This window comes from Callionymus lyra, chromosome 10 (assembly GCF_982586985.1).
Source record: "Callionymus lyra chromosome 10, fCalLyr1.hap1.1, whole genome shotgun sequence".
Taxonomy (NCBI): Eukaryota; Metazoa; Chordata; class Actinopteri; order Syngnathiformes; family Callionymidae; genus Callionymus; species Callionymus lyra.
The window spans coordinates 1,378,561-1,400,667 of record NC_141827.1 but is presented as its reverse complement, the minus strand read 5'-3'; the positions used below and the strand labels follow the sequence as shown (position 1 = coordinate 1,400,667).

At 41.0% G+C, this 22,107-nt stretch overlaps 2 protein-coding genes across 3 annotated transcripts; both read right to left on the bottom strand.

The window, feature by feature from the left end:
- Window positions 1–3,326: 3,326 nt before the first annotated feature.
- On the bottom strand, window positions 3,327–7,671 carry avpr2b.1 (arginine vasopressin receptor 2b, tandem duplicate, 1). Of its 2 annotated transcripts, none has more exons than XM_087800468.1 (3): window positions 6,978–7,671; window positions 6,728–6,905; window positions 3,327–4,155 (listed from the first exon to the last, which is right to left on the bottom strand). In XM_087800468.1, exons 1-3 carry the CDS (start codon window positions 7,647–7,649, stop codon window positions 3,956–3,958), a joined length of 1,050 nt encoding a protein of 349 aa, XP_087656594.1. In that variant the 5' UTR covers window positions 7,650–7,671; the 3' UTR covers window positions 3,327–3,955. The 2 variants fall into 2 exon arrangements, with proteins under 2 accessions (XP_087656594.1, XP_087656595.1); XM_087800469.1 differs by having other exon boundaries at window positions 6,728–6,887.
- Window positions 7,672–7,723: 52 nt separating this feature from the next.
- Window positions 7,724–21,804, bottom strand: trnt1 (tRNA nucleotidyl transferase, CCA-adding, 1). The gene is made up of 7 exons (XM_087800467.1): window positions 21,573–21,804; window positions 14,613–14,806; window positions 14,416–14,554; window positions 14,226–14,352; window positions 13,968–14,161; window positions 12,369–12,622; window positions 7,724–9,655 (listed from the first exon to the last, which is right to left on the bottom strand). The coding sequence occupies exons 1-7, from the start codon at window positions 21,721–21,723 to the stop codon at window positions 9,410–9,412; spliced, it is 1,305 nt and encodes a 434-aa protein (XP_087656593.1). The 5' UTR covers window positions 21,724–21,804; the 3' UTR covers window positions 7,724–9,409.
- Window positions 21,805–22,107: the final 303 nt, after the last annotated feature.

Here is a 22,107-nt window from a genome sequence, read left to right as displayed (position 1 = left end):
ATGTGTTTCATCATGTGTTTCATCATGTGTTTAATCATGTGTTTCATCATGTGTTTCATCATGTGTTTCATCATGTGTTTCATCATGTGTTTCATCATTTGTTTCATCGGGTGTTTCATCATGTGTTTCATCAGGTGTTTCATCATTTGTTTCATCATGTGTTTCATCAGGTGTTTCATCATTTGTTTCATCATTTGTTTCATCATTTGTTTCATCATGTGTTTCATCATGTGTTTTATCATGTGTTTTATCATGTGTTTCATCATGTGTTTCATCGGGTGTTTCATCATGTGTTTTATCATGTGTTTCATCATGTGTTTCATCGGGTGTTTTATCATGAGTTTCATCATGAGTTTCATCATGAGTTTCATCATGTGTTTCATCGGGTGTTTCATCATGAGTTTCATCATGTGTTTTATCATGTGTTTTATCATGTGTTTCATCATGTGTTTTATCATGTGTTTCATCATTTGTTTCATCGGGTGTTTCATCATGTGTTTCATCATGTGTTTTATCATGTGTTTCATCATGTGTTTCATCGGGTGTTTCATCATGTGTTTCATCGGGTGTTTCATCGGGTGTTTCATCGGGTGTTTCATCATGTGTTTCATCATGTGTTTCATCATGTGTTTCATCATGTGTTTCATCATGAGTTTCATCATGTGTTTCATCATGTGTTTTATCATGTGTTTCATCATTTGTTTCATCGGGTGTTTCATCATGAGTTTCATCATGTGTTTCATCATGTGTTTCATCATGTGTTTCATCATGTGTTTCATCATGTGTTTCATCATGTGTTTCATCATGTGTTTCATCGGGTGTTTCATCATTTGTTTCATCATGTGTTTCATCAGGTGTTTCATCATGAGTTTCATCGGGTGTTTCATCATGTGTTTCATAATGTGTTTCATCATTTGTTTCATCATGTGTTTTATCATGAGTTTCATCATGTGTTTCATCATGTGTTTCATCATGTGTTTCATCATGTGTTTCATCATGTGTTTTATCATGTGTTTCATCATGTGTTTTATCATGTGTTTTATCATGTGTTTCATCATGTGTTTCATCGGGTGTTTCATCAGGTGTTTCATCAATTGTTTCATCATGTGTTTCATCATGTGTTTCATCATGAGTTTTATCATGTGTTTTATCATGTGTTTCATCGGGTGTTTCATCAGGTGTTTCATCATGTGTTTCATCATGTGTTTCATCACGTGTTTTATCATGTGTTTTATCATGTGTTTCATCATGAGTTTTATCATGTGTTTTATCATGTGTTTCATCGGGTGTTTCATCAGGTGTTTCATCATGTGTTTCATCATGTGTTTCATCATGTGTTTCATCATTTGTTTAATCATGTGTTTTATCATGTGTTTCATCATGTGTTTCATCACGTGTTTTATCATGTGTTTTATCATGTGTTTTATCATGTGTTTCATCATGTGTTTCATCATGAGTTTTATCATGTGTTTTATCATGTGTTTCATCAGGTGTTTCATCAGGTGTTTCATCATTTGTTTCATCATGTGTTTCATCATGTGTTTCATCATTTGTTTCATCATGTGTTTTATCATGTGTTTTATCATGAGTTTCATCATGAGTTTCATCATGTGTTTCATCATGTGTTTCATCATGTGTTTTATCATGTGTTTTCATCATGTGTTTCATCATGTGTTTCATCATGTGTTTCATCATGTGTTTCATCATGGGTTTCATCTGGTGTTTCATCTGGTGTTTCATCATGTGTTTTATCATGTGTTTCATCATGTGTTTTATCATGTGTTTCATCATGTGTTTCATCATGTGTTGTATCATGTGTTTCATCATGTGTTTCATCATGTGTTTTATCATGTGTTTCATCATGTGTTTCATCATGTGTTTTATCTTGTGTTTCATTATGTGTTTCATCATGTGTTTTATCATGTGTTTCATCATGTGTTTCATCATGTGTTTCATCATGTGTTTTATCATGTGTTTCATCATGTGTTTCATCATGTGTTTCATCATGTGTTTCATCATGTGTTTTATCATGTGTTTTATCATGTGTTTCATCATGTGTTTCATCATGTGTTTTATCATGTGTTTTATCATGTGTTTTATCATGTGTTTTATCATGTGTTTCATCATGTGTTTCATCAGGTAAAAATGTTGGTAAAAGAACGTCAATAAGTTACATTTTCAAAGCATCTCCATGAATTACTACATGTTCCTATCATTCTAACTAACATCCATCAAAATTCTCCTCGAGTCCAAAGTAAAACCTCAGGGAGTCTGAAAAGAAAACAAAACGGGCGATAAAACAAAACGTTTAAACATAAAATCAGGAGACAAAACAGTATCAGCCGATGTTTATGTTTATATTAAATGAAATAATGTCTGATGAACGTGGATATTTTTGCATTTATTTTCATTTTACAAACAACATAAGTCTTCATTATGTTTATATAAGTGCTCGACCAGCTAAACACGTTCATCACAGCTGGACGGTCTCGGGTCATCAGCGCTAAAGGTCAGAGTTCAATCCCTGGCAGCTGCGCGGCAGACACTGACGTCACAGGTATTGTCTGAAGATCCGTCTGGATCACGGCTGAGGTTCGTCGTCACCTGCACCAGGAGATCCGTCGACTCGAGGTTCGAGTCCAAACCAACATTTTATTGAAATGAAAATCGTTTTATTCTCGAGGAGGAGTTTGAAGGTCACGTCACGAGAAGCTGCAGGAAGTGATTTGTGTTGATGTTCGACAAACCTTCCCTTTAAACGCATAAAAACATAGACTTTCCTCCAATGATTTCACTCTTTCCACCAATTCAACATCAGGTTCCACTGCTTCGCTGACGACACACTTCTAACTTTCAGGTGAACCAACGGTCAGTTCGATCCCACATCGACCACATCTCCAGGTCTACGTCTGTCAAGGTGTAATTATCGTTGAACAAAGATTTTAACGTCAACTTTGTTTTGACAATTTTAAGATAGAAATAAACCTAATGATGACGTTTTCATCTGAATTGATCATCGACAGACAAACACCTTCTGTAGTTTTTCTTCTTTGGTCTTAACCTCGAACAACTCTTCTTCGCCTACTAAGTGTTTTACCAGCAAATACTGCTGCCCCCTGCTGTCTGGTTGAGGTCATTTCATGACGATGTTTCAATGATGAATAGAAAGTCTATACATTTAATTTATAAATTCTAGAATCTCAAACACGTGGAATGTTTTCTGTTGGAAATAAAAGAGTCAAAGTGAAAAACACGTGGTTTTATTGACAGTTCAGACGTGATGTTGTCGAGACACAATAACGGTGTAACACACTTGTACAAAACACTTCAGTCACAATACACACACTTGTTTCAAACACTGGGTTAAGAGTAACATCTTTACAAATAATCAACACATAATAAATAACGTTAAACCCTGAGATGAAACTGTTGAAGAAGATCAAAGAAATCAACGATGAGTTTCGATCATTTTTTAACTTCACCATCAAATGTTCAAACGTCCACTAATGTGACTAATGTTATCTTTTTAGAGACACAAATGTTTGTTCATTTTAGTGTAGCCCCAGCATGAGATAGTCAATGAGTAGAACAATAACTTCACAGACATTACGAGATATAAACAGTAGTTCGCGCTCGATTCAAGTGACAAAAATACATGAAATAAAACAAAAATCACTAAAACATTTGTTGATGCTGATGTTTGACGTCATGAAGGAGAAATATATAAACTCTGTGTTTTCGACTCACGTTGACTGACGGATCAAAATGTTCTTCTAGAGGTTTAAAAACCTGCTGAAGCTCACGTGACTTTCATCCGAACCTCATCTTCTCCATTAACGCTCGTGTTCCTGCAGAGACGAACGAGAATCGATACACGAGGCGTCGGGAGCCGACAGTCAATCTTTAATCATTGATCCGTTTGTTTTACACGAGTGGAGCTGAAGGACCTGGACCTTCATCTGACGTCCGACAGGCTCTTCAGGCTGATGTACAGCGAGCTGACAGCACTCGCCTCCTCCGGCCGGGACTCCAGCGCCGGCTTCTGCCTGCAGAGCAGAGACTTGAGCGACGTCTCAGAGCTGAACAGCAGGAAGATGCAGGGGTTCACACAACTGTTGAGGCTCGCCAGGAGCATCAGCACCGTGAAGGTGGCGGCTGAGGAGGAGGAGGAGGAGGAGGAGGAGGAGGAGGAGGAGGAGGAGGAGGAGGAGGAGGAGGAGGAGGAGAAGGAGAAGAGGAAGAAGAAGAAGCAGAAGAACAAGAAGACGAACAAGAGGAGGAGGAGGAGGAGGAGGAAGAGGAGGAGGAGAAGGAGAAGAACAAGAAGAAGCAGAAGAACAAGAAGACGAACAAGAGGAGGAGGAGGAGGAGGAAGAGGAGGAGGAGAAGGAGAAGAGGAGGAGGAGGAGAAGAGGAAGAAGAAGAAGCAGAAGAACAAGAATAAGCAGAAGAACAAGAAGATGAACAAGAGGAGGAGGAGGAGGAGGAAGAGGAGGAAGAGGAGGAGAAGAGAAGAAGCAGAAGAAGAACAAGAAGACGAACAAGAGGAGAAGGAGGAGGAGGAAGAGGAGGAGAAGAGAAGAAGCAGCAGAAGAACAAGAAGACGAACAAGAAGACGAACAAGAGGAGGAGGAGGAAGAGGAGGAAGAGGAGGAAGAGGAGGAGAAGAGAAGAAGCAGAACAAGAACAAGAAGACGAACAAGAGGAGGAGGAGGAGGAGGAAGAGGAGGAAGAGGAGGAGAAGAGAAGAAGCAGCAGAAGAACAAGAAGACGAACAAGAAGACGAACAAGAGGAGGAGGAGGAAGAGGAGGAAGAGGAGGAGAAGAGAAGAATCAGAACAAGAACAAGAAGACGAACAAGAGGAGGAGGAGGAAGAGGAGGAAGAGGAGGAGAAGAGAAGAAGCAGAACAAGAACAAGAAGACGAACAAGAGGAGGAGGACGAGGACGAGGACGAGGAAAGGGGAGGAGGAGGAGGAGAAGAGGAGGAGGAGGAGAAGAGGAAGAAGAAGAAGCAGAAGAACAAGAAGAAGCAGAAGAACAAGAAGACGAACAAGAGGAGGAGGAGGAAGAGAGGAGGAGGAGAAGAGAAGAAGAAGAAGCAGAAGAACAAGAAGACGAACAAGAGGAGGAGGAGGAAGAGGAGGAGAAGAGAAGAAGCAGAACAAGAACAAGAAGACGAACAAGAGGAGGAGGAGGAGGACGAGGAAAGGGGAGGAGGAGGAGGAGAAGAGGAGGAGGAGGAGGAGAAGAGGAAGAAGAAGAAGCAGAAGAACAAGAAGAAGCAGAAGAACAAGAAGACGAACAAGAGGAGGAGGAGGAGGAGGAGGAGGAGGAAGAGGAGGAAGAGGAGGAGAAGAGAAGAAGCAGAAGAAGAACAAGAAGACGAACAAGAGGAGAAGGAGAAGGAGGAGGAGAAGAAGCAGCAGAAGAACAAGAAGACGAACAAGAAGACGAACAAGAGGAGGAGGAGGAAGAGGAGGAAGAGGAGGAGAAGAGAAGAAGCAGAACAAGAACAAGAAGACGAACAAGAGGAGGAGGAGGAGGAGGACGAGGAAAGGGGAGGAGGACGAGGAGAAGAGGAGGAGGAGGACAAGAGGAAGAAGAAGAAGCAGAAGAACAAGAAGAAGCAGAAGAACAAGAAGACGAACAAGAGGAGGAGGAGGAGGAGGAAGAGGAGGAAGAGGAGGAGAAGAGAAGAAGCAGCAGAAGAACAAGAAGACGAACAAGAGGAGAAGAAGAGGAGGAGGAGGAGGAGGAAGAGAGGAGGAGGAGGAGAAGAGAAGAAGAAGAAGAAGAAGCAGAAGAACAAGAAGACGAACAAGAGGAGGAGGAGGAAGAGAGGAGGAGGAGAAGAGAAGAAGAAGAAGCAGAAGAACAAGAAGACGAACAAGAGGAGGAGGAGGAGGAAGAGGAGGAGGAGAAGAGAAGAAGAAGAAGCAGAAGAACAAGAAGACGAACAAGAGGAGGAGGAGGAGGAAGAGGAGGAGGAGAAGAGAAGAAGAAGAAGCAGAAGAACAAGAAGACGAACAAGAGGAGGAGGAGGAGGAAGAGGAGGAGGAGAAGAGAAGAAGAAGAAGCAGAAGAACAAGAAGACGAACAAGAGGAGGAGGAGGAGGAAGAGGAGGAGAAGAGAAGAAGCAGAAGAAGAAGAAAAGTCAAGATTACAAAATCACAACAGATCATCGTAGACATGACACCATGTGGCTCCACACATCTTTTGAAGGATTAGTCAGGCTAAAGGTTTTTGGTGAACGACACTGACACCTGCTGTCCAGATCATGTCATTAGTTTTCAAATGCTAAAAAAAGCAGCTTCTTTGTTGGAAACACGAGCAGCTCTGGATAGATTTGAAGAAAAACATCATAAATAATGTTTTCACGACGAAACAATATCTTCAGTAATATTTGATCTTTTTTAAATGTTGTTTCTCATTACAGGTAACAAGACAATAGTGTTGGACTCTCTGCAGGAGCCAAGGTCTACAGCAGGCACACAGTTATGAAGTTAGACTTTATTTGTATTATTTTGTTAAACATTTATGAAACAACGTTACATCTTTGAATGTTTTAAAGATCAATCTTTGACATTTTTAAAATCAAATGAATTCCGTCATCAAGTGCAGATGAATTGTGGGTAAAACTCTATTGAAATGTATTTTGTTGCTTCTATAGTTGATCTATTTTGAGCAGTTTTCACTAAAGACCAAAAACACAAGATCAACTCACAGTCCGTGGGCGCGTGCGCGTCCCACACCGACCACAGCTGGACGGTGAAGAAGGGGCTCCAGCAGGTGACGTACGCGAGCACGATGACCAGCGTCATCTTCACCGTCTTCACGCGCGCCCTGGACGCGCTGGACCCCCCGCTGGTCCTGCACGAGCACACCTGTCGGCACGAGCACACCTGTCTGCACGAGCACACCTGTCTGCACGAGCACACCTGTCTGCACGAGCACACCTGTCTGCACGAACACACCTGTCTCGCCTCCTGCAGGTGCGCGCGGAAGGTGCGCCTGAGCGCGCGGCAGATGCGCGCCTGACACACCACGAGCACGAGCACGGGCAGCACGAAGATGACCAGCGTGGTCCAGGTGACGTAGGCTCGGAGCCCCCAGGGCCGCACGAACCGAGCCCAGCAGTCGAACACTCCTGGCGCCACCTCGACGCGGGAAAAGATGAAGAGCTGCGGCAGACTTCCCGCCAACGACACGAGCCACGCGGCGCTCACGGGACCGTTGCAGCTCGCGCGCCTCCGCCGGAACCGGACCATGGGTCTGCAGACCGCCTGGTACCGGTCCAGCGTCATGGCCACGATCATGTAGGTGGACGCGAACATGCCGACCACCTGCAGGTACTTGACGGCGCGGCACAGCAGGTCTGGACCCACGAACCGGTCCGTGATGTCCCACAGCAGCTGAGGACACACCTGGAACAGGGTCACCACCAGGTCCGCCACGCACAGGTGGAACACGAACACGCGCATGCGGGTCAGGTGCTTCCTGCGCCTCCAGAGCCGCAGCAGGAGCCCCGAGTTCAGGACCCCCGCGGTGACGAAGACCAGGGACAGGATCAGGATCTCCAGCCGAGCCAGACGCTGGTCCCGCGGCTGGTCCTCAGAGGAGGCGCTGGAGTTCAGCCTCGCTCTCATCCTGGACCGGCTCTGGTGCTGGAACCCTCCTCTCTCCAGAGGGACCAGAGGGGGGGAGTCAGAAGGAGGAGGAGACCAGGTTCACAGATCTTTATTCACTGGAGACAGATGTTCTCACGGAGATGAAACACATGAAGACATTTATAACTTCTCACATGTTCTGAGGTGTCCATCTACAGGAGATCAGGATTCAGGTCCTCTTGGTGTCTCCCCTCAGTGTCTTCTCCCAGTGTCTTCTCTCAGTCCTTGGTTAAGTGTCTCCTCAGTCGTCTAAGTGTCCCCTCAGTGTCTCATCAGTGTCTCCTGAGTCATCTAAGTGTCCCCTCAGTGTCTCCTCAGTCGTCCAAGTGTCTCCTTATTGTCTCATCAGTCGTCCAAGTGTCTCCTTAGTCGTCTAAGTGTCCCCTCAGTGTCTCCTCAGTCGTCTAAGTGTCCCCTCAGTGTCTCATCAGTGTCTCATCAGTCGTCCAAGTGTCTCCTTAGTCGTCTAAGTGTCCCCTCAGTGTCTCCTCAGTCGTCCAAGTGTCTCCTCAGTGTCTCATCAGTCCTCCAAGTGTCTCCTCAGTGTCTCATCAGTCGTCCAAGTGTCTCCTTAGTCGTCTAAGTGTCCCCTCAGTGTCTCCTTAGTCGTCTAAGTGTCCCCTCAGTGTCTCCTTAGTCGTCTAAGTGTCTCCTTAGTCGTCTAAGTGTCCCCTCAGTGTCTCCTCAGTCCTCCAAGTGTCTCCTCAGTGTCTCATCAGTCGTCCAAGTGTCTCCTTAGTCGTCTAAGTGTCCCCTCAGTGTCTCCTTAGTCGTCTAAGTGTCCCCTCAGTGTCCCCTCAGTGTCTCATCAGTCGTTTAAGTGTCTCCTGAGTCGTCTAAGTGTCCCCTCAGTGTCTCCTCAGTCGTCCAAGTGTCTCCTCAGTCGTCTAAGTGTCCCCTCAGTGTCTCCTTAGTCGTCTAAGTGTCCCCTCAGTGTCCCCTCAGTGTCTCATCAGTCGTCTAAGTGTCTCCTGAGTCGTCTAAGTGTCCCCTCAGTGTCTCCTCAGTCGTCCAAGTGTCTCCTCAGTCCTCTAAGTGTCCCCTCAGTGTCTCCTCAGTCCTCCAAGTGTCTCCTCAGTGTCTCATCAGTCGTCCAAGTGTCTCCTTAGTCGTCTAAGTGTCCCCTCAGTGTCTCCTTAGTCGTCTAAGTGTCCCCTCAGTGTCCCCTCAGTGTCTCATCAGTCGTCTAAGTGTCTCCTGAGTCGTCTAAGTGTCCCCTCAGTGTCTCCTCAGTCGTCCAAGTGTCTCCTCAGTCGTCTAAGTGTCCCCTCAGTGTCTCCTTAGTCGTCTAAGTGTCCCCTCAGTGTCCCCTCAGTGTCTCATCAGTCGTCTAAGTGTCTCCTGAGTCGTCTAAGTGTCCCCTCAGTGTCTCCTCAGTCGTCCAAGTGTCTCCTCAGTCCTCTAAGTGTCCCCTCAGTGTCTCCTCAGTCGTCCAAGTGTCTCCTCAGTGTCTCATCAGTTGTCCAAGTGTCTCCTTAGTCGTCCAAGTGTCCCCTCAGTGTCTCCTCAGTCATCCAAGTGTCTCCTCAGTCGTCCAAGTGTCTCCTCAGTCGTCCAAGTGTCTCCTTAGTCGTCCAAGTGTCCCCTCAGTGTCTCCTCAGTCGTCCAAGTGTCTCCTCAGTCGTCCAAGTGTCCCCTCAGTCCTCCAAGTGTCCCCTCAGTCCTCCAAGTGTCCCCTCAGTCCTCCAAGTGTCCCCTTAGTCCACCAAGTGTCCCCTCAATCCTCTCAATCCTCTCTGTCACGTCTTCACGTGACTCAGCAGCTGCTCTCGGTCCATCCTGTAGTGACTTTCCTTCCAGACGTCGCGCAGCATCTGGATGGCGGCGCCGATGTCCTTCCCCGACGTGAAGCCCAACTTCCTGAGGTCGTGGCCGCTGACGGGGAAGCGAGGGACGGACCACCTGCTGAGCCGGGCCAGCAGCTCGTCCTCGCCCTGGTACTTGAGCAGCTCGCACACCTTACTTTGAGTCTCCCGGTCTCGGCTCTGACGAGACAAAACCACAGCGTCAACCCCGAGGCCGACGACAAGTTCTGACCCGTTTAGAACCAGAACCAGCGTCTCCGTATCACAGACACAAACATCTAAATGTTCTCAGAGAAGTTCCTCGTGAAACAAGATGAACTGAAGTCAGGAATATTTGATCAATTTTTTACTTTTACAACAAGAAGAAATATTTCTCGCCATAAGACGACGAATCACGTTTATATAAACTGGAAGATTCCGGATAATGTGTTTTGAATATCATCGAATGAACGGATTGGCCAAACAGGAAGTAGCCAAAAGTCACGTAATGCAAGTAAGTAAGTAATTTGTTTTTATAAACCCTTTCCAGACCAGGGTCACAAAGCGCTTAACTAATCAAAATAATATTCAATAAAGTATTATTTAAAGGTCAAGATAACACAGAGAACAACACAAAATAAATGATTGGAAACTTTCTTTTTAGGGCGATGTTCAACCACTTCCTGTTTGGTCTACTTCCTGGCAACATTCAGTTTTACGGTAACAGGAAGTGAGATATTATGGCCCAGGAAGTGGTTGAATATTAGAAGTAGATTGACAGCAGCAGCGACGTAATAAAAATCCAATATAGAGGTTCTTCAGGTTTTTAATATTCACTTCATCACGTTAAAGGTCGTTCGTTCTGTTCTACGTTTGGATTTGATGAAGTCGTTTGTGTCGTGAAGATGTTATCGTGGATCATGGAGGAACCAAACTAATGAACGTCGCTTCAACAGGAAGTAGATGAACATGCCCCCCCCCCTCCGCAATTTAACCTTTAATTTTCTTTGATTACAGACGCGACGTCAACAACGTGACATTTAAATTAACATTTACTTTAGGTCATTTCAAGAAGGTCAGAATAGCTGCAAGACTTCGATCAACTCATCGCCTTCATTTCTACTGACTGGTCAGAAGAATGTCACGAGTCCATCACAGTATCGTCCATTACTGCCGTTTCCCTCCAGAAACCAATTATAATCATTTCTCGTGACGAGAAGAACATGTTGCTTCACTTTCTTTTCACCTGTAGAACGAACCAATGAATCAAAGAACCAACGAACCACGTTGAATACTTTCAGCCTCGAGGGCAACAAAAATATTTTCCGCAAAGAAACAAGAACGAGGTCTGAGGCTCGACAAGCAGCTACTTATTGAGTATTGAATCTATTGATGATTTCTTTATCAGTTACTATGACGACCAGACGAGAAGTTCTTAAGAATCAGACTTTAAAAAAACTTAAAAAAAACAGTTTGACATCAATGAACCTACTTCAGCTAAGTTTTTACTATCTAAACAAACTAATAGAGTTTCTCTGTCTACAAGTGAACAAAACAGTTTTGAGCATCATCCAGGGTGGCGGCCATCTTGGAAATGCCTTCTGTTTCCCGCTATTGAAATAGAGTCAAAACTCAAGTTTCTGTCATTTCTGCTGTAACATCAGTCATCGTTTATTTTTTGGGTTTAAAAGTTTTCCTGTTGGAAATAAGTCTCTTATTTATTTGGACATTTCCAGAATATAAATTTAAATCATTAAAAAAAATATGAATAAACAAGGGTTATAAACACCAGAACGACTGAAGTGAGTGTGTTAACGACGTAGCTAAACTAGCGTCGCTCACTAACAACTGTTGTTAACGACGTAGCTAAACTAGCTTCGCTCGCTAACAACTGTTGTTAACGACATAGCTAAACTAGCTTCGCTCACTAACAATTGTTGTTAACGACGTAGCTAAACTAGCTTCGCTCGCTAACAACTGTTGTTAACGACATAGCTAAACTAGCTTTGCTCGCTAACAACTGTTGTTAATGACATAGCTAAACTAGCTTCGCTCGCTAACAACTGTTGTTAACGACGTAGCTAAACTAGCTTCGCTTGCTAACAACTGTTGTTAACGACATAGCTAAACTAGCTTCGCTCACTAACAACTGTTGTTAACGATGTAGCTAAACTAGCTTCGCTCGCTAACAACTGTTGTTAACGACGTAGCTAAACTAGCTTCGCTCGCTAACAACTGTTGTTAACGACATAGCTATACTAGCTTCGCTCGCTAACAACTGTTGTTAACGACGTAGCTAAACTAGCTTCGCTCGCTAACAACTGTTGTTAACGACGTAGCTAAACTAGCTTCGCTCGCTAACAACTGTTGCACTTTAAAGTGAACGAAACAAGTGCGTGTGAAGAGTCGTTTGTTGCATCATTGATCTTGAAATAATACGACATTTCTGATCATTTTAAATACATTTTAAAAGCTTATAAACACAAAAAGGTTGAGGTTTGAGAGAATGAGTTATTACTGGATTGTTGATTTATTTTCTGGACATATTTTAATGTTGTGAAATAAAACAAATATGTTATATGTATATATATTATTTTATCTTTAGACTTAGATTGTATCATCTTGTTCTTTCTCTTTATTTGTCTTAGTTCTTGTTCTTATTTTATTTTTATTTATTTTTATAAATAATTGCTGTGTCTAATTGGAAAAAAACAATTTCCCGAAGGAGACCTGCTGAGGATCAATAAAGGACCTAACCTAAATAAGAGCTTCATTATTACACTTGATTTGTGGGCGAGGAGTCGGACAGAGAACCAGCAGCAGGTCATGAACAGTCGTGCATCTTCATCTTCATCATCATCTTCATCATCATCATCCTCATCATCCTCATCATCGTCGTCGTGTTAAAACTCACGTCGAAGATGAAGTCTGTAAAAGGTTGTAAACTCTGGGGGTCGTCGGGGTCGCGACACAGTTCTCGTCTGTGTTTGACCAGGAACAGCACCAGAGTCTTCTCCTCCTTGGACACCTTCAGTCGGGCGTCCATCTTCTCCACCTCGCCGGGCGAGCGCAGGAGTGCACTGAGGATGGTCATGGGTTTGGGCGAGAGGCTCCTGGACTTCTCCCACACCCGCCTCATCTCCTCCACGTTGCCATCTGGCGGCAGACCTTGGGTACAGCAGGAGGGAAGTTAATGAAAGACAGTCGAAACTAAAGGAGAAACAAACCAGCGAACATTGAAATAGTTAATATATAAAAGCAGGATTTTATTCATGATACTTTTATGATACAGATTTTCTCCCTCACAAGTGTCAATCAACATTCTTTAAGTTGTGAATCTATTTGACTCTTTTCAAAGACATCTTGACGGGTGAACGTATTGGATCAATAATATCATAATAATCACTGACGACCTAACAATGTCAGATTGTAGATAAAGATTCTACAAGTTAATAAAACAACATGTGTTTACAAACTTGAAACGGATGCAAAGAAAAAGATTAAAACAAGTGAGAAGATGAAGGAAAACAATCCATGCATTTGATGTCAAAAGATGATTGACAGAAGGTCAAACTAAAGTGGAGTAGAAAGTAAGAAGTAGAAGTAAAACATTGTTTTAATTCATTTTATTAATAAGTTGTGTCTTATTTTAGGATATTAAAGACAAAAATTACCCCTGAATTGCCTGTAAAGAGTAAAAGAAACTGATAGAAGATAAAGAAAAACACTTTAGTTTCGTGTAAACTTGACAAACACATTTTGTTCTTCAGAGGCAGAATGTTTAGAAAATCAAGCAACAATTTTGTTAATATCTCGAAAATAGACCATTTTCTGGACTCGCGTTAACAAAGTTATTTATTTACATAAAAGTTAACTACTCTTAAGATTCAGTTTTTACAGTGTAGCCACGAGCTCAGACAAATGTGTGTGTTTCAGGAACTAAATTAAAGAGACTCACCATTAAAAATGTTATTTTTTCTCATCAGTCTCACTATTTGGCAAATTCACAATTTAAGCATAAAATTAAGATTTGATCCTTAAATCAAAAAAGGTCAATTAATATACAGTATATATTACATTTTTTACAAAGTCATGTTTGGCATAATTATTGTTGAATTGATCCGTTCTCCACTACAGTCTTACTTGAGATAACTTTGTTATGATAAGACACTTGAAATAAAATTGAATTTAAATAGTTAACTGTCATTAAAGAAAAATGCATAAAGTTAAATAACCATTAAATATTTACAAACTTTTATGATGAGAGAAGAAAAGACGAGCGACTGCTGGTTGATTGACAGCAGAGACAGGCTTAATGTAATAAGAGGAACATTTTATAATAATTAAAATTAAAGTCAAATAATCAATAAAGTATTAATAATTCAACATTAACATGAGAAATATATTTATCTGCTGACAAAACGTTTACTTTGATTTTAACAATAAACATAAGTTTTGGACAAATGAAGACACCTAGAATCCACTAGAGGGCGCTCTCTCGACGGATTCTCACCGATGTACTGGGCCAGTTCAAGGTCGTGCAGCAGCTCCAGCAGATGAGCAGCATGTTCTCCGACCACCATCTTCTTCAGCTCCACCCAGATCCGCTCCCCGGAGATCCCTGCCAGCCCTCGGCCGTGGTCTCTGATGGCGGTCAAGGTCTCCGGCTCGTGGTCGCCGGGTTCTGCCGCCACTCTGCCGTAGAACCTGCTCAGGAACAGGTGGACGTCGTCTCACAGAGCAGGATGATTGACAGGATTGATCTCAACACCTGAAATATCTTAATATCCTCAGAAAGTCTTCTTGAATTCTTTGTTCAGCGCTGCCAACGAAGCGAACTCTCCGGTTCTGCAGGTCTTCGTATCCTTTGAAGTAGTCGTACAAGGTTCCGTCCAGACCTGGAACGGGACGAGAACATGGTTGTTGTGACGGTTGAAGGTCACGCACGATAACCTACTGACCTAAGAACATGGAGTTGATGGTCAGGTCTCTCCTCTCGGCGTCTTTCTGCCAGTTCTCGGTGAACTTCACCTCCGCGTGTCGTCCGTCCGTCTGCACGTCGATCCGCAGCGTCGTGACCTCGAAGTTCTGGTCGTGGATCTGTCACGAGATCAGGGATGAGATCCACAGAAGCCCGGACCGTGAGGCGGGTTCGTACTCGAGCCGTGATGGTTCCGTGCTGCTCTCCTTTGTTGTTGATCATCCTGATGCCCGCGGACTGGAACATCTTCTTCATCACCTCGGGGGTCGCTGTGGTGGCGAAGTCCACATCTTCAGGGTGGTTCCCCGACAGCAGGTCTCGTACGGCTCCGCCCGCGATCCTGAGCTCGTGATTGTTCTGCTGGAACAACTCTGGAGGGATCAGAGCAGACGTTAACTCAGAGGAGGTCATGACCTCCGTTGAAGCCTCAGTTCAATTTCATCTTTTGTTCCTGGTGACCAAACAAATATCTGTGTTTCCAACACTTGTTCCAGCAGCTGATGATAGTTTAGTTGTTTCACCAGAACAAGAGAAACTACGGTTTCTACATCGTGTTCTCCGTTTGAGTACTTGACTCTAGTGTTGTGATAGTGTAGTAACAAGTATATATGTGTAGTATTGCCTAGTACTTGACTCTGGTGTTGTGATAGTGTAGTAACAAGTATATATGTGTAGTATTGCCTAGTACTTGACTCTGGTGTTGTGATAGTGTAGTAACAAGTATATATGTGTAGTATTGTCCAGTACTTGACTCTGGTGTTGTGATAGTGCAGTAACAAGTATATATGTGTAGTATTGTCCAGTACTTGACTCTAGTGTTGTGATAGTGCAGTAACAAGTATATATGTGTAGTATTGTCCAGTACTTGACTCTAGTGTTGTGATAGTGCAGTAACAAGTATATATGTGTAGTATTGTCCAGTACTTGACTCTAGTGTTGTGATAGTGTACTAACAAGTATATATGTGTAGTATTGTCCAGTACTTGACTCTAGTGTTGTGATAGTGTACTAACAAGTATATATGTGTAGTATTGTCCAGTACTTGACTCTAGTGTTGTGATAGTGCAGTAACAAGTATATATGTGTAGTATTGTCCAGTACTTGACTCTAGTGTTGTGATAGTGTACTAACAAGTATATATGTGTAGTATTGTCCAGTACTTGACTCTAGTGTTGTGATAGTGTACTAACAAGTATATATGTGTAGTATTGTCCAGTACTTGACTCTAGTGTTGTGATAGTGCAGTAACAAGTATATATGTGTAGTATTGTCCAGTACTTGACTCTGGTGTTGTGATAGTGCAGTAACAAGTATATATGTGTAGTATTGTCCAGTACTTGACTCTAGTGTTGTGATAGTGCAGTAACAAGTATATATGTGTAGTATTGTCCAGTACTTGACTCTAGTGTTGTGATAGTGCAGTAACAAGTATATATGTGTAGTATTGTCCAGTACTTGACTCTAGTGTTGTGATAGTGTACTAACAAGTATATATGTGTAGTATTGTCCAGTACTTGACTCTAGTGTTGTGATAGTGTACTAACAAGTATATATGTGTAGTATTGTCCAGTACTTGACTCTAGTGTTGTGATAGTGCAGTAACAAGTATATATGTGTAGTATTGTCCAGTACTTGACTCTAGTGTTGTGATAGTGTACTAACAAGTATATATGTGTAGTATTGTCCAGTACTTGACTCTAGTGTTGTGATAGTGTACTAACAAGTATATATGTGTAGTATTGTCCAGTACTTGACTCTAGTGTTGTGATAGTGCAGTAACAAGTATATATGTGTAGTATTGTCCAGTACTTGACTCTAGTGTTGTGATAGTGTACTAACAAGTATATATGTGTAGTATTGTCCAGTACTTGACTCTAGTGTTGTGATAGTGCAGTAACAAGTATATATGTGTAGTATTGTCCAGTACTTGACTCTAGTGTTGTGATAGTGTACTAACAAGTATATATGTGTAGTATTGTCCAGTACTTGACTCTAGTGTTGTGATAGTGTACTAACAAGTATATATGTGTAGTATTGTCCAGTACTTGACTCTAGTGTTGTGATAGTGCAGTAACAAGTATATATGTGTAGTATTGTCCAGTACTTGACTCTGGTGTTGTGATAGTGTAGTAACAAGTATATATGTGTAGTATTGTCCAGTACTTGACTCTGGTGTTGTGATAGTGTAGTAACAAGTATATATGTGTAGTATTGTCCAGTACTTGACTCTGGTGTTGTGATAGTGTAGTAACAAGTATATATGTGTAGTATTGTCCAGTACTTGACTCTGGTGTTGTGATAGTGTAGTAACAAGTATATATGTGTAGTATTGTCCAGTACTTGACTCTGGTGTTGTGATAGTGTAGTAACAAGTATATATGTGTAGTATTGTCCAGTACTTAACTCTGGTGTTGTGATAGTGTAGTAACAAGTATATATGTGTAGTATTGTCCAGTACTTGACTCTGGTGTTGTGATAGTGTAGTAACAAGTATATATGTGTAGTATTGTACAGTACTTGACTCTAGTGTTGTGATAGTGTAGTAACAAGTATATATGTGTAGTATTGTACAGTACTTGACTCTAGTGTTGTGATAGTGTAGTAACAAGTATATACGTGTAGTATTGTACAGTACTTGACTCTGGTGTTGTGATAGTGTAGTAACAAGTATATACGTGTAGTATTGTCCAGTACTTGACTCTGGTGTTGTGATAGTGTAGTAACAAGTATATACGTGTAGTATTGTCCAGTACTTGACTCTGGTGTTGTGATAGTGTAGTAACAAGTATATACGTGTAGTATTGTACAGTACTTGACTCTGGTGTTGTGATAGTGCAGTAACAAGTATATATGTGTAGTATTGTCCAGTACTTGACTCTAGTGTTGTGATAGTGTACTAACAAGTATATATGTGTAGTATTGTCCAGTACTTGACTCTAGTGTTGTGATAGTGTACTAACAAGTATATATGTGTAGTATTGTCCAGTACTTGACTCTAGTGTTGTGATAGTGCAGTAACAAGTATATATGTGTAGTACTGTCCAGTACTTGACTCTGGTGTTGTGATAGTGCAGTAACAAGTATATATGTGTAGTATTGTCCAGTACTTGACTCTAGTGTTGTGATAGTGCAGTAACAAGTATATATGTGTAGTATTGTCCAGTACTTGACTCTAGTGTTGTGATAGTGCAGTAACAAGTATATATGTGTAGTATTGTCCAGTACTTGACTCTAGTGTTGTGATAGTGTACTAACAAGTATATATGTGTAGTATTGTCCAGTACTTGACTCTAGTGTTGTGATAGTGTACTAACAAGTATATATGTGTAGTATTGTCCAGTACTTGACTCTAGTGTTGTGATAGTGCAGTAACAAGTATATATGTGTAGTATTGTCCAGTACTTGACTCTAGTGTTGTGATAGTGTACTAACAAGTATATATGTGTAGTATTGTCCAGTACTTGACTCTAGTGTTGTGATAGTGTACTAACAAGTATATATGTGTAGTATTGTCCAGTACTTGACTCTAGTGTTGTGATAGTGCAGTAACAAGTATATATGTGTAGTATTGTCCAGTACTTGACTCTAGTGTTGTGATAGTGTACTAACAAGTATATATGTGTAGTATTGTCCAGTACTTGACTCTGGTGTTGTGATAGTGTAGTAACAAGTATATATGTGTAGTATTGTCCAGTACTTGACTCTGGTGTTGTGATAGTGTAGTAACAAGTATATATGTGTAGTATTGTCCAGTACTTGACTCTGGTGTTGTGATAGTGTAGTAACAAGTATATATGTGTAGTATTGTCCAGTACTTGACTCTGGTGTTGTGATAGTGTAGTAACAAGTATATATGTGTAGTATTGTCCAGTACTTGACTCTGGTGTTGTGATAGTGTAGTAACAAGTATATATGTGTAGTATTGTCCAGTACTTAACTCTGGTGTTGTGATAGTGTAGTAACAAGTATATATGTGTAGTATTGTCCAGTACTTGACTCTGGTGTTGTGATAGTGTAGTAACAAGTATATATGTGTAGTATTGTACAGTACTTGACTCTAGTGTTGTGATAGTGTAGTAACAAGTATATATGTGTAGTATTGTACAGTACTTGACTCTAGTGTTGTGATAGTGTAGTAACAAGTATATACGTGTAGTATTGTACAGTACTTGACTCTGGTGTTGTGATAGTGTAGTAACAAGTATATACGTGTAGTATTGTCCAGTACTTGACTCTGGTGTTGTGATAGTGTAGTAACAAGTATATACGTGTAGTATTGTCCAGTACTTGACTCTGGTGTTGTGATAGTGTAGTAACAAGTATATACGTGTAGTATTGTACAGTACTTGACTCTGGTGTTGTGATAGTGTAGTAACAAGTATATACGTGTAGTATTGTCCAGTACTTGACTCTGGTGTTGTGATAGTGTAGTAACAAGTATATATGTGTAGTATTGTACAGTACTTGACTCTGGTGTTGTGATAGTGTAGTAACAAGTATATATGTGTAGTATTGTCCAGTACTTGACTCTGGTGTTGTGATAGTGTAGTAACAAGTATATATGTGTAGTATTGTCCAGTACTTGACTCTGGTGTTGTGATAGTGTAGTAACAAGTATATATGTGTAGTATTGTCCAGTACTTGACTCTGGTGTTGTGATAGTGTAGTAACAAGTATATATGTGTAGTATTGTACAGTACTTGACTCTGGTGTTGTGATAGTGTAGTAACAAGTATATATGTGTAGTATTGTACAGTACTTGACTCTGGTGTTGTGATAGTGTAGTAACAAGTATATATGTGTAGTATTGTACAGTACTTGACTCTAGTGTTGTGATAGTGTAGTAACAAGTATATATGTGTAGTATTGTCCAGTACTTGACTCTAGTGTTGTGATAGTGTAGTAACAAGGATATATGTGTAGTATTGTCCAGTACTTGACTCTAGTGTTGTGATAGTGTAGTAACAAGTATATATGTGTAGTATTGTCCAGTACTTGACTCTGGTGTTGTGATAGTGTAGTAACAAGGATATATGTGTAGTATTGTCCAGTACTTGACTCTGGTGTTGTGATAGTGTAGTAACAAGTATATATGTGTAGTATTGTCCAGTACTTGACTCTGGTGTTGTGATAGTGTAGTAACAAGTATATATGTGTAGTATTGTCCAGTACTTGACTCTGGTGTTGTGATAGTGTAGTAACAAGTATATATGTGTAGTATTGTACAGTACTTGACTCTGGTGTTGTGATAGTGTAGTAACAAGTATATATGTGTAGTATTGTACAGTACTTGACTCTGGTGTTGTGATAGTGTAGTAACAAGTATATATGTGTAGTATTGTACAGTACTTGACTCTAGTGTTGTGATAGTGTAGTAACAAGTATATATGTGTAGTATTGTACAGTACTTGACTCTAGTGTTGTGATAGTGTAGTAACAAGTATATACGTGTAGTATTGTACAGTACTTGACTCTGGTGTTGTGATAGTGTAGTAACAAGTATATACGTGTAGTATTGTCCAGTACTTGACTCTGGTGTTGTGATAGTGTAGTAACAAGTATATACGTGTAGTATTGTACAGTACTTGACTCTGGTGTTGTGATAGTGTAGTAACAAGTATATACGTGTAGTATTGTCCAGTACTTGACTCTGGTGTTGTGATAGTGTAGTAACAAGTATATATGTGTAGTATTGTACAGTACTTGACTCTGGTGTTGTGATAGTGTAGTAACAAGTATATATGTGTAGTATTGTCCAGTACTTGACTCTGGTGTTGTGATAGTGTAGTAACAAGTATATATGTGTAGTATTGTCCAGTACTTGACTCTGGTGTTGTGATAGTGTAGTAACAAGTATATATGTGTAGTATTGTCCAGTACTTGACTCTGGTGTTGTGATAGTGTAGTAACAAGTATATATGTGTAGTATTGTACAGTACTTGACTCTGGTGTTGTGGTAGTGTAGTAAGAAGTATATATGTGTAGTATTGTACAGTACTTGACTCTGGTGTTGTGATAGTGTAGTAACAAGTATATATGTGTAGTATTGTACAGTACTTGACTCTAGTGTTGTGATAGTGTAGTAACAAGTATATATGTGTAGTATTGTACAGTACTTGACTCTAGTGTTGTGATAGTGTAGTAACAAGTATATATGTGTAGTATTGTCCAGTACTTGACTCTGGTGTTGTGATAGTGTAGTAACAAGTATATATGTGTAGTATTGTCCAGTACTTGACTCTGGTGTTGTGATAGTGTAGTAACAAGTATATATGTGTAGTATTGTCCAGTACTTGACTCTGGCGTTGTGATAGTGTAGTAACAAGTATATATGTGTAGTATTGTCCAGTACTTGACTCTGGTGTTGTGATAGTGTAGTAACAAGTATATATGTGTAGTATTGTACAGTACTTGACTCTGGTGTTGTGATAGTGTAGTAACAAGTATATATGTGTAGTATTGTACAGTACTTGACTCTGGTGTTGTGATAGTGTAGTAACAAGTATATATGTGTAGTATTGTACAGTACTTGACTCTAGTGTTGTGATAGTGTAGTAACAAGTATATATGTGTAGTATTGTACAGTACTTGACTCTAGTGTTGTGATAGTGTAGTAACAAGTATATATGTGTAGTATTGTCCAGTACTTGACTCTGGTGTTGTGATAGTGTAGTAACAAGTATATATGTGTAGTATTGTCCAGTACTTGACTCTGGTGTTGTGATAGTGTAGTAACAAGTATATATGTGTAGTATTGTACAGTACTTGACTCTGGTGTTGTGATAGTGTAGTAACAAGTATATATGTGTAGTATTGTACAGTACTTGACTCTGGTGTTGTGATAGTGTAGAATTAAGTATATATGTGTAGTATTGTACAGTACTTGACTCTAGTGTTGTGATAGTGTAGTAACAAGTATATATGTGTAGTATTGTACAGTACTTGACTCTAGTGTTGTGATAGTGTAGTAACAAGTATATATGTGTAGTATTGTCCAGTACTTGACTCTGGTGTTGTGATAGTGTAGTAACAAGTATATATGTGTAGTATTGTCCAGTACTTGACTCTGGTGTTGTGATAGTGTAGTAACAAGTATATATGTGTAGTATTGTCCAGAACGTGACGTCAGAGACTCACCTGCCAGACCCGTGAGTCCTTCAGTGAACAGACTCTTGAAGTCACTGCTGTTGATCTTCATGGTGAACAAACTCCTGCGACACAAACCTGTCGATCTCAGCAACTTGGAGCTGAAGATCCTCCTGAACATCTGAGCAACGAAACCACACATCAGCCATGACACCTGCTGACGTACGTTCTCTCCACACAAAGCACTACATGCGAGTTAAAGACGTAAATAAAGCGATAAATTAAACAACCTGTCATTGATAGAAGTTTGTATTCACCGTGTTTGACTCTTGCTTCCGGGAGCAGGAAGTGTGTCTGGCTTCAACCAATCAGAAAGCGTAACGTCACGTAGACTGGGCGGAGTTTAGTCAGTGGACTCTCGCGAGATGTAACGGGATCAATCACGAAAACCTTTTCAAAAACAATAACAATAATTAAAACGTAAACCTGTCAAACTTCACGTCATCAAACGTCGACACATGTCAGTGAAATAGTTTCAAGAATTAAAAAGTATAACTCGCTGTTGTCTCGCGAGACTACAGTGAGT